General features: G+C 51.6%; 1 protein-coding gene across 18 annotated transcripts in view; it reads right to left on the bottom strand.

Moving 5' to 3' along the window:
- The window catches only part of MAPT (microtubule associated protein tau), a 46,234-nt gene that overhangs the window by 6,521 nt on the left and 23,546 nt on the right, over window positions 1–16,167 (bottom strand). For 4 of the 18 annotated variants that reach the window (XM_071577389.1, XM_071577381.1, XM_071577380.1 and 1 more), the window contains exons 3-13: window positions 15,860–15,946; window positions 14,438–14,524; window positions 12,856–12,921; window positions 10,823–11,659; window positions 8,634–8,680; window positions 7,260–7,439; window positions 6,132–6,258; window positions 5,503–5,553; window positions 4,800–5,065; window positions 1,436–1,528; window positions 1,196–1,288 (exon numbers count right to left, since the gene is read on the bottom strand). In XM_071577389.1, coding sequence (XP_071433490.1) covers window positions 1,196–1,288; window positions 1,436–1,528; window positions 4,800–5,065; window positions 5,503–5,553; window positions 6,132–6,258; window positions 7,260–7,439; window positions 8,634–8,680; window positions 10,823–11,659; window positions 12,856–12,921; window positions 14,438–14,524; window positions 15,860–15,946 — 1,934 coding nt within the window. Of the gene's footprint in view, window positions 1–1,195; window positions 1,348–1,435; window positions 1,529–4,799; window positions 5,066–5,502; window positions 5,554–6,131; window positions 6,259–7,259; window positions 7,440–8,633; window positions 8,681–10,822; window positions 11,660–12,855; window positions 12,922–14,437; window positions 14,525–15,859; window positions 15,947–16,167 lie in introns of those variants that run through there. The other 14 variants (XM_071577384.1, XM_071577390.1, XM_071577383.1 and 11 more) reach the window with 14 other exon arrangements.

Raw genomic sequence — 16,167 nt, 5'->3', positions numbered from 1 at the left:
GCATCACAGCCCCCAGCCAAAAATCCAGATAATTCTTAACCCAGTTCAGCTGCAAAAGCTTGCCCACAGTGTGAGCTCTCTGTGGAGCAAGGGATGAGTTCACCAGGCTGTGCTGGAGCTCATTCCCAGCCTCAGCACAGAGGATTTGTGGCCAACAGCATCTCCTGGCCCATCACACACCAGGCAGCCCATCCAGTGCAGGACTCCAGGCCAAAGAGGAGGAACAACCATGGAACTGCTTCACAGGTGTCTGAGCTCCACAGAGCAGCTCCCCTGGCCCATGAAATAACTGCAGAATGACACCAAATTTAAACCAGAGGCTGCAAACCCAGGTGTGACCCTGTGTTCAAGTGTCAAGCCTTGGAATGCTCAGTTTCTCAGGGAGGGTGTCCAGAGAGATTAAGAACAGCCCAAGAAAAATCCATGGGGAACATGTGAGATGCTCCCTCGGATGGCCACAGATCAGGCCCCCCCCAGAGCCTGTTTGGGGTCTCAGGGATGTGCCTTCCTTGGCCTGTCATCTTTCCTGGACCTAAACTGTCTCCAGCGAAACTGCTGTAAATCCACCAACCTCTGTGGAGTTTCTCCAGGTTTCTGGCACAGTGACTGGAAGCTGAGTCTGGTGTTTATCTGGGAACAGTTGGAAATGCCACTGTTCAGATCGATTAACTCAGCAGTGCTTTAGGCTCAGCCTCCCTGGGCACTGCTGGACACATTCGTTAGCAAGGAGAAGCTTGATGTTTGCAAGGATCATACTTGTCTGATGGGAATGGGCAGGAACCTGCCCATTCATGTCTTGGGCAGGATCATGTCCAATTTAGCAGAACATTAAGCAACAAGGGCTGGGTCTGCTCATAAATTTACTCATCTCCTGCATCACTGTCTGCCAGACCCCCCATCCCACAGACAACGAGGCTTTCAGCCTCCCAGGCAGTACCAAACCCTGGAGTTACTGGGATGTTTTGTTACAGACATGGTTTGGACACAGGGCAGTTAGTTCTGTCCATGTCAGGCATGTCCAGGACTCGTTAGGGTTCATCTCACCATGTCTTTTGGGTTAAGGGGGTTAAACGACAGCACGTCCCCAATGACTATGTGACAGCAGGGTGGCTGCAGATAGCATTGGTGATTAGTGTAACAACATGCCACTAAAATCAGGATTATCACAGTGCATTCAAAGTGTGAAGGTACTCACACTGCCTCCGCCCGGGATGTGTTTGATATTATCCTTTGAGCCACACCTGGATTGAACGCTGCTAAAGTCCAACTTCTTATTAACAATCTGCACCTTTGGTAGCCAGAAAAGAGTCATTGCACGTCACCAATAGCTATCTGATGGCAGGGTCGCTGCAGATAGCATTGGCAGTTTAGTGTACACAACATGCCACTTATAATAAGAACTATTATAGAGCATTGAAAGTGTGAAGGTACTCACACTGCCTCCGCCCGGGATGTGTTTGATATTATCCTTTGAGCCACACTTGGATTGAACGCTGCTAAAGTCCAGCTTCTTATTAATAATCTGCACCTTTAGTAGCCAGAAAAGAGCGTGAGAAACAACATGACCATCTGCAGCTTGACCATGTGTTATATCCCTAAAACCAGGAACCTGCCTTGCAGTGCTCAGAGTAAAAAGAGAATCTCTGTCCTGCTGCACAGGTTGGTCTACTCATGGGCTGGAAACTGAAGATGGAAGTGGGCAGGTTATAGCTAGAGATTGGATACTTCTGGATAGTGATGCAGCCTTGGTTTCCAGGCTAAAAACACCAGCTAAACATGAGCTCAGCCCATTTTCTTTCACTGAACAGAATGGGGAACTTGCTGGGCAGCAAACTCACTGGAAGGCACCAGCACAGTCCTCCAAGACTTGGCTTCTGCAGAGCCAGTGGAAGGAGGAGGGATGGAGCTGAGAGAAAAAAGCCTGCTCAGCCCCAGCTCCCATGCCTGGCACCCTGATGCCCCTCTGGGATAGGCACACCTGGCCTTGGGCAAACAGGTACCACTGGCCAGGCTGGAGAGCAGGAGCTGAGTGTGCAGCACTGGGAGAGGACAGCCAAGCTCTGCCCTGCACTGCCCAGGGCTCACACTCCCTCCAGTTACCAAGGGAAAGCCAACGTTGCCAGGATGCAGCTCCACACCAGAGATGCTGCCCCAAGTCAGGAATGAGGCCCCACACTGAGGATGCAGTGCCAGGCCAGCAATGCAGTTCCACACTTGGGATGTGGCCCCGGGCCAGGGAGGCAGTCCCAGGCCAGGGATGCAGTCCCAGGCCAGAGATGCAGTCCCATGCCAGAGATGCAGTCCCATGCCAGAGATGCAGTCCCAGGCCAGAGATGCAGTCCCAGGCCAGAGATGCAGTCCCAGGCCAGAGATGCAGTCCCAGGCCAGAGATGCAGTCCCAGGCCAGAGATGCAGTCCCAGGCCAGAGATGCAGTCCCAGGCCAGGGATGCAGTCCCAGGCCAGGGATGCAGTCCCAGGCCAGAGATGCAGTCCCATGCCAGAGATGCAGCCCAGCCCACTCCCCAAGACAGCAGCTCTGTGGCATATTCCCAACACCATCTCCTGTGGGAGACAGGCTGCAAACAGCTCCATGCCACATGGCAACCACATGCCATGTCAGTTACACCCTCCAGCCCCAAAGCCTTCCCTCCACATATGGATTTTTGTGCTAATGAAGCTGGTTCTGCTTTTTAGGGCTTGTTTCTCCCATTTGGCTGTGTAAGGGCAGCTACACTGGAGCAACCTCCTGCATGGGAGCAGTTATTCCAGGCAAAACAAGGATGAAGATCATCCCTGCTCCTTCCCACACATGTTGGAGTGGCTTTACAACCTACTCAGGTGTAAATACAGGTAACAACCCACAGGTACAGGGGGCTGAGCCTGTCTGAAGCACAACCCTGTGAGAGGGGCCATCCTGCAGTGCCACACCCCTCAGTCCTGGATGGCACCATCCCCAAAGCTGGCTGAGCAGGCACCTCACCTCTACTCCAGCATTCCATCCCCAGCCAGGAGAGATATTCTCTGCTTCTCCAGCATGAAAAGCACCAAGCCTGCTGTGTGCCTCCAGCATCATTTTCCAGATTCACATCAACTAACCCCACAAATCATGACCCTGTTCTGCTGGACCAGGTTTTGCCAGAGCAGCACTCAGTGACAACAACAGTGCTCAAACCACACAGAAACAGTGGAAGAGATTTGGCCTGGCTGGTTCCTGGTGTGTGTGCCCCATGTTCCTTTGCTTCCCTAGGTGGGAGGTCCAGAATCTGCATGGAGAGCAGGATCCAAACCCATTTCTGACCAGCCAAAAATCAAACTGGTGGGATCAGCCCCTTCTGCTCCAGCTGAGAGCAGCCTCACAAGCCCACAGAATCCCCAACAGAGCATCCAGCCATTTTCCCCTGCAAAGACCAAGGAATTGTCTCAAATTCAGCTTTCTTACTCTTTCAGTAACAACAACAAACATGTCTGGCAGAGAAGCAGAGAGAGGGAAAAAACCAACTTGTAAAAGCTGGAGTAAAAATAACAAGTGAATAATTTAACCAATTCCCAGTAAGCAGAAGGGTTCCTTCTAAAATCCTGGGAGAACAGTGTTTGTGGGGGTGTGAGTTAAAACCTGTGGCTTGTGCTAAGTGGGCAGGAGGGCTGAGGCCCCCAAAAAGACACATGCTGCTCTGCCCATGACCAACAGCCCTGCCCAGGCTCCAGAGCCTCCCTGGATTGTAGCACAAAGCCAGTAAATTGCCAGCCCTGGTGGAAAATGCCTGGATGGCCATGGAAAAGCAGGCTGGCATTTTAGGGGGTGCAGAAGAGCCATCCCAAAGCCTCCCCAGCCCTGTGCCAAAGGGGGATATTCAGAGCCATGGTGGTCTCACCAAATGCCATGCACAGCACTCAGGAAATGGTTGTGATGGCTCTGCAAAGGTCCGTGAGCCAGGCAGTGTCCCCCCCAGGGCAGGCAGTGTCCCCTCAGGACAAGCAGTGTCACCCCTGGGCAGTGTCACCCCTGGGCAGTGTCATCCCTGGGACAGGCAGTGTCTCGTCATGACAAGCAGGGTCACCCCTGGGCAGTGTCACCCCTGGGGCAGGCAGTGTCACCCCTGGGACAGGCAGTATTCCTTGCCAGGCTTGCAGGATTTAACCCAAGACCCTCATTACCAAGCACTTGGAACACAAGCTCGTGAAACAGCTTCTCTAGGAGTGGAAAGTGATTGAAAGGACAAAAGTGCCACCAGCTCTGGCCATGCCATACTGCCCATGTAGCCACACAAGCATCTGATGGCAGAACACAAGCCAAAAGAGCTGGATCCAAATCCCAATGTCAGGAAAAACATGCCAAGCCTGGGACCCTCATGAGGAGGAGACAGACCATCCTCCTGCTCACTAGCAGAGGGACTGCTCCAACCACAGAGTAGAATCCAGAAACACAACCCTGATCCTGCAAGTCCTGAGGCTGCAGGTCACAATCTGCTGTCCCTAACTGGACAATCTGTCCCTAACTGGACAATCTGTCCCTAACCAGGGACAATCTGTCCCTAACCGGACACCAAAAGGGAATGTCACTCCCCTGGCAGCCACTTCCATGAGACCCACACCACAAGCTCTCCATGGGACAGCTGAGCTGCACTAAAGCCAGGCAAGGAATTCCAGGCCAAGCACCCAACCCACAACTCAGGATGAGGCTGAAGTTTGGCTGCCCACTGCCCACAGCTGCTCCAGGGAGCCTCTCCCATCCTGGATGGAGCATCCAGCACCCTCTGTCCCCACAGCCAGGCCCCTGGGAAGCAGAGCCCATGTTTACCTTGCCACCTCCAGGCTGGTGCTTCAGGTTTTCAGTGGAGCCAATTTTGGACTTGACGTTCTTCAGGTCGGGCATGGGCGCGGCCGAGGGCTGGACACGGGTCTTGGCAGAGGCCGGGGATTTCGGTGGGGTGCGAACCACTGCCACCTTCTTGGGCTCCCTGGCTGGTGGGGTGGGCAGAGAGGGGGTGCGGGAACGGCTGCCTGGAGTCCCGGGGGAGCCGGGACTGCTGTAACCGCTTCTGTCTCCAGACTTTGGCTGCTCACCTGGAGGTTGCACACAGGGAGTGAGCACAGGGGAGCGACCCAGGTACCACCACCCCTTCCCCACCCTCTCCCTGCCTTTCTGGGGTTGATCTGCCTGGTCTCACAGAGCCCACCCACCACTCCCAGTGTATGGCTGTGCTTTCTTCTACTCCTCTTTGAAGGCAAAACTGTGATTTAAAGGCAATTTCCTAATATCTCAGAAGGAAGATGGTCTTCATTGTCTGCACCACTGGTAAAACTCCCCACCCGAGTGTGGCATTGGCGTGAGTGACAAATTACAGACAGAAGACACTCAAAACCAGTTTTCTATTAGAAATCTGGAAGCATTTTTACACATTTTTTCTCTGTGATTAAATAAGGCTGATTGCTGAGAAGCTTAGAATTGTCCCCACTTTGAAAAGGAAATGAAACAAGAAAAGAAAATCCTTAAACATCACCTTTCTCAGTCTTTGCTGCTGCAGGAGGTGGTTTTTTCTGCTCCTTTCTGCCTGTTTAGTGAATGAGAAAGATGCTTGAACATAATAAAGCTGAAAAATTAATTAATTTAAGGTTTTATGGAACTCCAGTTAAGTATGAGATATATATATACATATTCAGTGAAATGCACCATTTTAATGGAAATTCACAATGCCTGATGCTTTCTGGGGTTTTCTTCTCTGAGAACAATAATGGGCTAATCTCCATTCCTGCAATCGAAGAATTGATCCACTTGCCCCTGGTCTTTGTGAAATATTGTCAGAGAGAAAAGGAGTAGATGGATTAAAAAAAGCAAAGCTGCCTAAATCTTCCAAACTGGAGGGAATCCCAAAGGGATAAAGCAACTGCCCTCTCCTACACACTGGTGACTGTATGAACAAAACGGCACCTGGAAAAGCTCACTCCAAAGGGATCATCTCAGCCAGGAGAGGGCTGAGCAGCTCCTCACCCCTGGCAGACCTCAGCCTGTGCTCAGGGCTGTGAGTTTGGTCATTAACCCCCTCAGAACTGCATGGAGAACTTGGGAACACCACTGAAGGCATCACCCCCACAGTGCTGGGAGCAGGGCACGGCTCCCACCATCACCTACCGGAGCTGGGAGGGGTCTTGGGGGCCGTGGGGGTCTTTGCTGGGATGCGCGTGGCGTTGGTGGAGTTCCTCTGCGCCTGCCCCGAGCGTGGCGTGCCCGTCTTCGTGCCACCCCTCATCTCTGGGCCCTGGGGACACAAGGGGGCACCTGTCAGGGATGGGCTCTTGCCCCTCATGGGTCAGAGCACGAGACCCCGTTGCTTCCTACGCTGGTAGCCCACGGGAGATCCCACGGGTTTCCCACACTTGGAATGTGCCGGTTCACACCATGACAGCACCTGCACAACCAGGCACAGCCAGAAGGCACAGCCACTCCAGGCACAGCCACAATCAGGCACAGCCAGAAGGCACAGCCACTCCAGGCACAGCCACAACCAGGCACAGCCACAGCCAGGGCACAGCCACCATCAGGACACAGCCAGAAGGCACAGTCACAACCAGGGCACAGTCACAACCAGGCACAACCACAACCAGGCACAGCCACAGCCAGGGCACAGCCACAGCCAGGGCACAGCCACAGCCAGGGCACAGCCACAGCCAGGGCACACGTTGCCCAGAAAAGTGTGGCTGCCCCATCTGTGAAAGTGTCCCAGGCCAGGTTGGACAGGGCTTGGAGCACCCTGGGCTGGTGGGAGGTGTCCCTGCCCATGGCAGGGGTACGACTGCATGAGCGTTAAGACCCCTTCCAACTCAAACCATTCCAGGATTCTATGATTCTATGTGACCTCTGCAATCCCTGTGCTTTCCCTCCCCACGGGTTTATTCCCACAAAGGGAAAAAAGACAGGAATGTGAGTGCATTTCCCACAGCAGCCCCTGGCAGGTCTGGCTGTGGCACATTTCAAACACATCTGCTGTTTACTGCCAATGTTCCTGTGAAACACAGACAGAGCTGCAAAATAAGGAAGAGCTTAAAGGGACCTGGAAATGCCTCAGGGAGACCAAGTAACACTTTGCTCCATGTGCTGGTTCCTTACAGAAAGGAAGCCAAGACTGGCCTCACCACAGGAAGGTGAAGGAGAAGCACATCCCACCCTCTCCATAGGACAGGGAGGGACTCAGCCAGACACCAGCACTCAGGAATGCCTTAAGGTATTCCCCTTGGCCTCTCTCACATCCCATTTCCTTACCTTAGCTTTTGTTTCTGGCGTTCCTGTACTGGCAGGTCGGGATGTGGCAGGAGAGGCTCGTTTATAGGTGGAAGCAGGGCTGGAGGGTGGTTTCGAAGGGGCTGTGCTAGAGGAGGAGTGTCGGTGGGGGGGGATGGAGGGTCTGTCTCCTGGGGGTTTGGCAGTGGAAGGTGAGGATTTCTTAAACATGGAAACGAAATGAAGTGATAACAAAACAAAACAAAACAAAAAAATCAGTATGGGAGGGAAACAAAATGGGATCAGCGACATTAAATAGGATTAGAAGGTGCAATTAAAAGGGTGTGGGATAGGTGTTAGCTGGCACTGCCAGGGCCCCACGGCTGCTCCAGCAAACGTGGGATATCCCAGCTATTCCTTGCACAGGCTGCAGAGACAGCCAAGCCCCTTCCTGGGAAAAGGGTCACCCTGTGACAGCCTGTCATTGTTTCTGCCCTCCACACCAGGGGCACATTTCGCCATCAGAACTCTCAATTCACTCCCAAACTCTTCTCCTTCCTGGCAAAGGAACAGCACTACCAACACCAGCATTTCTGGGAGATGCAGGTGACTGTTCCCAGTTCTCTCAACCCCATCAGCAACAGACTACTGGTTTTATCTAGGCTTGGCACCATGTCTAATGCCCAGCCTGACACAACTCTGCCAGATTTCCCTGGAGAAAAAGCATCTCACACTCCCTGCAAATAATTCTATTCCTCACCTTCAATTCTTCACTCCCTAAACTGCCCCTCAGCTTGTCCATTATCCCACTCAGGCACTAACCAGGCCAGCTGAACTAAACCCCCTCCGAACTACCAGTTTGACAGATGTTCTTAAACCTCTGGAATTTACCCACTATTAAACTGTTTCCCACCCAGAACACAACACAGCATCTTTTTCTTGGGGTCATCCTGTGCAAAGCTGGACTTGCTGATCCCTGTGGATCCCTTCCAGCTCAGGGTATTCTATGATATGCAAGGCCTAGATTATTTAATTTAATGTTTTCATTACATGTTTTGCTCTTTTCACTGTCACAGTGCTCGCCCCCAGTACACCCCGTGCAGTTTTGAGTCTGCCCCAAAGGCAGCTGCTGCTTTCCAGTGCTGGGCTGAGAAAATTTCTCCAACCCCACACCCAACCCCATGAGCCACATGTTTGATTTAGATTTGGATCATTTCCTCACCCTCGAGGAACCCCATGGATTGCACCATCCAAACCAGGGTGAGGGAAGAAAAAACAAAAACACTGTTGAAAAACAAATGGAAGAATGGAAGGCAATGGGAAGGTTTCCTAAGAGGCACAACTGCAGGCCAGGACAGCAGGAGAGGAGCCAGGAGCATGCCCAGATGTCACCTCTGGTTTTATTTTTCAGCTCACCTTGGGTTTCTTTTCATCAGCTTCAGTCCCTTCCTTGTCAACACGACCTGACAAAGGGAAACACACAGTTAACACTTCTTGGGACCACTCAGGAACTCCAGAGAGATGCTGGGGGCTGTTCCCTGTCCTTGCTCTCCTTCAAACTAAACTCTATTCTTAGAAATATTACAAAGTCACTATTTCTTGCAGAAATACTTGCACATGGTAAACACATTCTTCCTGGGTTAACAGATGATCCTGAGTTAGTCATCACTGAGATCAGACACACTGAAGTTTCTATGAGAGCATTTTGCCCAGATTTGCTCTCAGATCCAGCAAAATCCACCCAGCTTAGGACAGAAAGTTCCCTTCAACCCTAAACACGAGTATTCCTCTCTGCAACACCCACTGTTTCTAACATTCATATAAAGACTCACACTGAAGGATGGCCCAATCCAGCAGCTCTGTGACCTCATTTAAGGTGGTTGTTCAGCGTGTTTGCAGAGCACTTTTATCCCTGGATGTTGTTAAATCCCATCTCTCCTGACACACTGCTCTCTGCCTCCCAGCACAGTGCCCCTTCCACCTGGGTCGGTCTAATTAGGAGATTAAAAAGTACTGTTTGTACCACGTGCCACTCTTTCCCTGTCTTCAGCTAATTCCTTCCTAATCTGGGAGGAAAAGCTGATGATGTTCTTCCCAGTGTTTGCAAACTTGTCCTGGGGGGTCAGCCCTTCCCACGGACAATGCTGTCAATCCACCACTGACCCCTCCCAGAGCTGCTGGATGCAAATTCCCTCCCACATTCAGTTAAACTGCAGATTGGACCAAGGCTGGAGCCGAACAGCCACAAAGTATCTCTGTCTTTGAAGGGAAAGACCATTAAATAATTGAATTTCTCCTACTGAATCAGAAGCTGGCTGGCTCTGGGCAATGCATCCCCACCCTGCTGTTGTTCCAGGCTCCAATGCAAGCCATGCCAGTGCCCTGCAGCACACGTGGGAAGCTTCCCACTGCTGATTCCAGAGGGAAGAGAAATATGTTATGAGCTTTAGCTTCAGTGGAAAAAGCCCCATCAACATTTTCTTCATGAGCATCACGCAGCGAAGAGCACGTTCTGTCTGCCACAAACCAGAGCAGCATTCCCAGGATAATGGAAGCAGCCAAGCCAGCTTTTGGGATGTGGAACTGTGGGAAGAGGCAGAGCTTCCCCCAGGATAGACCCTGGACAGCCAGAGCTGAGGTACAACATGGTGAGACACCAACATGTGTCCTGCTGTGTTAACAAAACTCATGGCAAAACCTCCATCTGGACACTGAGCAGGGCCTCTGGTGACATTCCTGAGCCTCAGGAGTGGTGGAAAACAGCCCTGGAGAAAGGAAAGCTTGAAGGGATGCTCGTGCATTCAGCGGTGAGCTCAGACCTTCACCCGAGACAGCCCAGCCCAGCCCCACACTCTGTTAGATGCCTTCACACACACAGGCAGCTCCTGCTGGACCCCCCAAAGCCAGAACTGTGCTGGAACACCCATGGACACCCCATCCAGAGCTGGGATTGGAGCAGGAAGAGCAACGGACATCCCTGGCAGTGGGGAAAGGCTCAGCTGGCTGCAGACCTGCCTGCAGCAGCAGTCAGCAGTAGGTGTTTAATGGGGAAGCAGAAGAAACAGGATCAGTGTGGGACTTCTCCATGGTTAGACCTGCTATCCTTGCCTTTTTCCTCCTCCCTCCTCTTTAGGAAAGCCATTTCCAAGTTATTGGACCAGACATGCAAACCAGATGGGCCGTGTCCTGCTGGGACAAGCCAGAGCACACGCCAGGTCAGCCCCACTCCAACATGCCAGAACCACGTCCATCCAGTCTTCATCTTCTCTGGGAAGGTGCCAGGTGGGAGTTAAGGCATCCACCTGACAGATCCAAGGAAGTCAAACTAAAAACAGGTGAAAAAAAGCATGATTGGGGACACGCCAGCACCATGCAAGGGACGCAAAACCAAAGCGCAGGGGTCTGGCAATCCAATCCAGGATTAAACTAAGGAGGGAAGGACAGGGAGGGAGCAGCAGCGGCGCCTTGGAGGTCAGTTCACAGCCCAGGTCCAGGCCAGTTCCAAGCAGCAGGATACCAGGTGGCAGCAAGCTGTGGTGCTGGATCAGGCAGCCTTGCTGGGAGCAAGCCACCGGTGAGGCGAGGGCAGCAAACGGAGCACACACCTTTGAGGAGAGGGACACGACTGGCTTTATCTGCAGAGAGGGCACAGGGCTTCTTCTTGGGCGTCTGACACTCTCCTGTATCTGGCACAACCTCAGCATCTTTGTCTTCCACATCCCCTTTTAACTCAGTGGGGAGTCCAGAATCTTCTCCCTTCCTGGGCTCAGCTTCTTTTGGGGAGATGATTTCAGAAGGCTCTATTGGGGTAATGTCTGTACCTCCTTCACCCCCCAATGGCTGTTGCTTCTCTTCTTGGTCCTCTCCTGCTTTCTCTGATTGAGTTTCAACCAGAGGTGCCTCTTTTGAGGTATCTCTAGGGACATCTTTGGACCTTTCTCCAGCATGTTCTTCAAGATTCTCCTTGGCTGTTGCTGGACATGAGCCCATTCCAGGTCCTGGGGACACACGCTGACCCACCAAATCCTGCTCAGAAGTTTCATCAACATCACGATCCGCATCTCTCTCCAGTCCACTGAAATCTTCTTTTAATGGGGCTTTGGTACTCAGAGGAGCTGGTCCATCTTTATGGTCACCTGTGCCACCTGCTCCTGCCAGCACATCACGCCCCAGCTCTGGCTCCACACCGATGCCTTCTCTGCCTCGATGATCCCACAACTCACTGCTGTCTTCAGATGGCCTGGAGCCTTGGTACATATCCAGGGGTATTGGGATGGTGACCTCAATTCTGGTGGGAGCCGCTGTCGGAGCCTTCGTTTCATGCGACAGGAGTGGCTGCTGAAGGGCCCTGGCTCCCTGCTTTGGGGACTGGCTTTCTCTTTTTATTGCCTCTCCCACATGCTCCTGAGGGCTGGGCTGGAGCTTTGGAGAGCGTGGCTCCCCTGGAGTGGAAGAGGTGGGGTATGAAGCATGGGCAAAAAAATTAGCACAGGTATGTCAAATAGTCACGGAACGCTGAGAGACTGAGGATTTCTACTGTCAATGGAGAGGATAAAGCAAGTCCCACACCACCCACTGAACAGACAACTCATTTCCACAGTGGCTTTTGCCTTTGAAGAAACTCTGATGCCTGTGGGCATCACGAATAGCCACAGCTACAGGACACAGGAGACCAGATTCCTGCCGGGTCCAGGTTCACACCTGCACTCCATGAGCTGGTTCAGCTGTAAAGGTTTCCAGAAGCCACGAACATCCCCATTTTCCAATCTAACACCACCACTGGACCATCAATTTACTGGTCAGTGCCCATCTCTCCTTGCCTCAAGTGCCTGAACAAAAGAGGCCAGACTCCTCCCCTCCTTTTCCCAGGCTCACAGAATCCCTGCAGCTCTTTCCTTACTTCATGAGGTGTTCAAGCACACACAACACCTCAGAGCTTAAACCATCTCTGCTCTCCACATCATTCCTACTGCCTGTGAGCTTGGGGAAGAGCACTTTCCAGGTAGCCAAGATGTCCTGGATAATTTTTAGCTCCTCTAAGCAGACACAATTAAATGCTCTGAAAATACTTGCTGCCTACTAGATCTGACTTGGTCACTTCACATTCCCTAAGACTGGCATAAGGAAAACAAACCCTTAATGTTGAAGTTGGGGCATCAGTGAGTATGTCCTGAGAGTAGCTCAGCTGGTTAAAACCTGGTAGTCTGTGGTTTGAGACATGTTTTACATGAGAAAGACACAGTAATTAAACAATTCCCTGATTTCATGTGTGACATGCAGGGCCCACACTGCCTCTGTTCAATCTGAGCAGTTCCTCCTGGTCATGGCACACCTCAGCTCTGTCCATCACCTCTGCCAGACTGAAGAATGCCCTGGTTTTGCAACTGGACAAACAAGCACCATGACATCAGGCATCTGAGAGAGAGAAACTCAGTCCATGAAAAGCTGCAACTCCCTGAAATGAGTATGTCTGAACATTCCAAAGGTCTACAACCCTTCCCTGTCAGGGACAGGAAGAACTGCACAACTGCTGTGCACTGCAGAGCATTTCATCACAGAACAGACTCCCCAAGCCACTAGCAACCAGTTGCACATGTGGGCAGCAAGAACTGGTCCCAGTGACAGATGATTCACCCACCTTGAGTGTCATCTCCTGCAGCGTGGTCGTCCAGGTTGGGAGTGGCTCCTACGCCTGCCTCTTCAGCTGCTCCCAGAGGAAGAAGGGGAAAAATGTGATCAAAACAAGAGTTAAGTTTAAGTGTGTGCCTGGGGAATTTATTTACCTCCCTGCTGATGCTGCCCATCAGGCTGGGCATGAGCTTTGCTGTATCATGAGAAGAGCAGGATCAGAAAGGAAATCACCCCACACTGATGATGGATCTGGGTAGGTCTGTTCAGCCTGTGCTGTACCAGACTGGCAGAGTGTTCCACCAACTCACACATCCTTAATGGCAAGTTAGTACAAGCTCTTTCAGGTAGAAAACAGGCTGTTAAGGAGCAAGGAAACTTGTGGATTTAATCCCTTTTTCTACTCCCACCTACCCTTTACGTAGCTGGCAGCACTCACACAAATGTCTCTTACCTGAGCCCACCTTCTTGGTGTTTGCTACCCAACTCATTGTAATGAACCCTGCCAGGGCTGTGTGAGACCAGTAATTCCAAGCCTGATATAAATCTGACACTTCAGGAATGTTGGTACATTAGAGAAACACAGTTTTCTTCACAGTGATGATGGTTTGTCGCTCTGATTTTTTTCAATTTATTCTATGACTCCTTTCAAACTAACTTAAACAATTATATTTGTATGCCACAGTTCTCTAGTTAAATGAGGAGTTTCTCTGTTTTCCCTATTTTTTCAAGGAGTTCAGGACACACTGGCTCCATGGGACAGTGAGATCTTGCACCAGAGGCTGCCTATCCTTGATAGCAGGTGAACCATCCCATGTTCCAGCCCAGAGCTCCACCAGCAGCCTGGGGACTGGATGCAGGACAGACAATTTCACTGCTGAGGGTTTGTTTCAGTGTTTGGCATTGGAAGACGCCCTTTTTCACCCACTGCCTTCCTCAGGTCCTGCCTGATGCTTCCAGGAAAAGCCACTGGCTACAGCACAGGGGCACACACATATTTTTCACACACAGATCTGCCCCTCCCTGCAGCTCCTGCCCTCATACCCACACAGCACTGCTGCAGTCACTCCCTGCTCTTCCATCCCTCCCTGGAAAACCAGGCCCAGGTGCAGTGATTCCCCACAGGGCATTCAGGCTGAATTAGCCACTTCACTTCCTCTGCATTATCCTTAAAAGCACTGCTGCAGTGGCCTGGTTTTCACCTGCCACTCCAAAGACACCCACGAGGGCTGGGCAGAGCCAGAGTGCTCCAGGACAGGCACCGAGGGCCTGTGGAGACCAGGATGAGGGAAGAGGGGCTGGAATGACCCGGATCTGCTCAGCCTGGAGGTGGGAGGCAAAGCCACCAGAGACACCAGACAGATTGTCAGATGCAGAGCTAAGGAAAGAGAGAAGAAAAGGCTGAGAGTTTCCCCCAGGATGGGGAAGGCAAGAGGACAAGTGTAAGCAAGGAATTATTTGGAGAAGAAAGAAGCATCATCAGGAGTAAAACGTCCCTGAGAGAGGTCCTGTGGTGTTATCTCAGCACTAACCAGTCCAGCTCTCTGCTCTCTCTGCTTCAAGAGATGGAACTGCACCTTGGTCTCCCTCACCTGTGGTTCCTTCTGGGATCTCCCCGTGCTGTTCCACACCACCCTGATCCTCGTGGTCTCCTTCCTCCACTAAAGGTGCTGTGGCATCTGAAAAACAACACAGCTTTCACACAGCTGCTGAGTGGCAGAGCCCTGTGGAGGCCAGGACGTGCCTGAAGAACTTTATTTGCTCAGAAAAGCACTTGACTCCCTCCCTGGAGCCAGTGCAGCCTGTGGAGGGGCACAACCAAGCAAAACACAGCAAAGCCACTACCACAGGGACACCACGAGCTGCCTCTCTGCCACACAATGTGCCACAGCACACTCCTTATGCTTCTGAAGGCTTTGCCAAGAACTCTATCCAAAAATCCACAGCCAAAAGCAGGCACTGGTGCCTGATCCACATGCACAGCAATGCTGTCTGCACTGGGACATCACTGGTCTGGAGCAGGACATAGCAGCTCCCATGGGAGACCTTCACAAACCAGCACTCTCTAGGCAGCTCTGGGACAGAGAGACACCTGGATCCACTTGCCCGAGGGATGTCTGCTCCTCATGACAATCCAGATCCAACTGGAAAGAGGGATAATATCTCCCCCTGCACCAGTCAGGTTTTACATCATGATTTCTTGAGCCACTTCACAGATGATCAGTCAGCCCACACCTCCAGCAGGACAGGGCTGGGACTGCTCAGCATCTCTGTCCACCCTTCCTTTCTTTAAGATCAATTTTGCAAGCTAATGCCCCTACCTGAAGTCTCCAAAGGTAGATATTTGGGATTAAACCACCAGAGGAACACAAAAGGTGCAGTTAATTAAAATGGTGAACAAGTCCCTGGACCACTTTGGAATGAGATTCTTCCTAAAATATGGCACCAGGTAACACTCCAGAGGAGTCTGAGTCCTACCACCATAACCCTTCCCTCAGCATGAAGGTTGGTTTTATGTGTAGACTCTGCCCAGCTCATCATTCCAGCAGGAATCACACTGTACTAACAAACATGTAAACACAGAGGCAGCAAAAACCAGCTGTGAGGTGCAGCTGCCTCCAAAAGGGACCTCAGCAAACAGGACACGCTGTCAGTGCTTGGGGCAGCACAATGACACAAACACGAGTCACACAACACGGGATTGCTCCTGCCTGAGCCAGTGGGACCTTCCAGTCCCCACAGAAAGTCTTCAGGAAACAAACCACAAGCAATTTCCTGAGCTGTAATAAACACTTCACCTTCTCTTGCCTTCCAGCCCACCTTCAGAGCTCATTATCTCATTCTGCAGCACAGCAAACCTCACTGTGATGAGACTAATGAAGAGCTTTTGTCCAAGAGTGCAGACACTCCTCCTGAGAAACTCCACCAGGACACAGCACAGGTGAGTCTTTAGGTAAGGTTTACCACGACCCCATCCATCATGGTTTCAAAGCAGTAAGTCAAAGAGCTCCCACCTTCCGTAGTTGGGGTGCTCTTAGCGTCAGATGTTTCAGAAACAGGCTCATCCGATCCATCATCGACTGGAATCTGAAGGGGATAGCCTGGAAAACATTCAAATACTTACAACAAGTCCTTGGCTATGAATTAGGGCCTGTGTGTTACCACCTCTGATTGCCCAGATCCACAAGCAGCAGGAAACTGTGACTGGAGGGTAAAAACCACCCGAACTACAAGCAAGCAAAGCGTGAAAATGCCAACTAAAAGCACCAGTGTCGTCACCAACAGGAACAAGCAGAAACCCATCAGCAAAAGGAAAGCTCAG

The sequence above is a fragment of the Pithys albifrons genome, chromosome 25, assembly GCF_047495875.1.
Source record: "Pithys albifrons albifrons isolate INPA30051 chromosome 25, PitAlb_v1, whole genome shotgun sequence".
Taxonomy (NCBI): Eukaryota; Metazoa; Chordata; class Aves; order Passeriformes; family Thamnophilidae; genus Pithys; species Pithys albifrons.
Note: the sequence above shows the minus strand (reverse complement) of the source record. Positions and strands in the feature narration are given on the sequence as shown.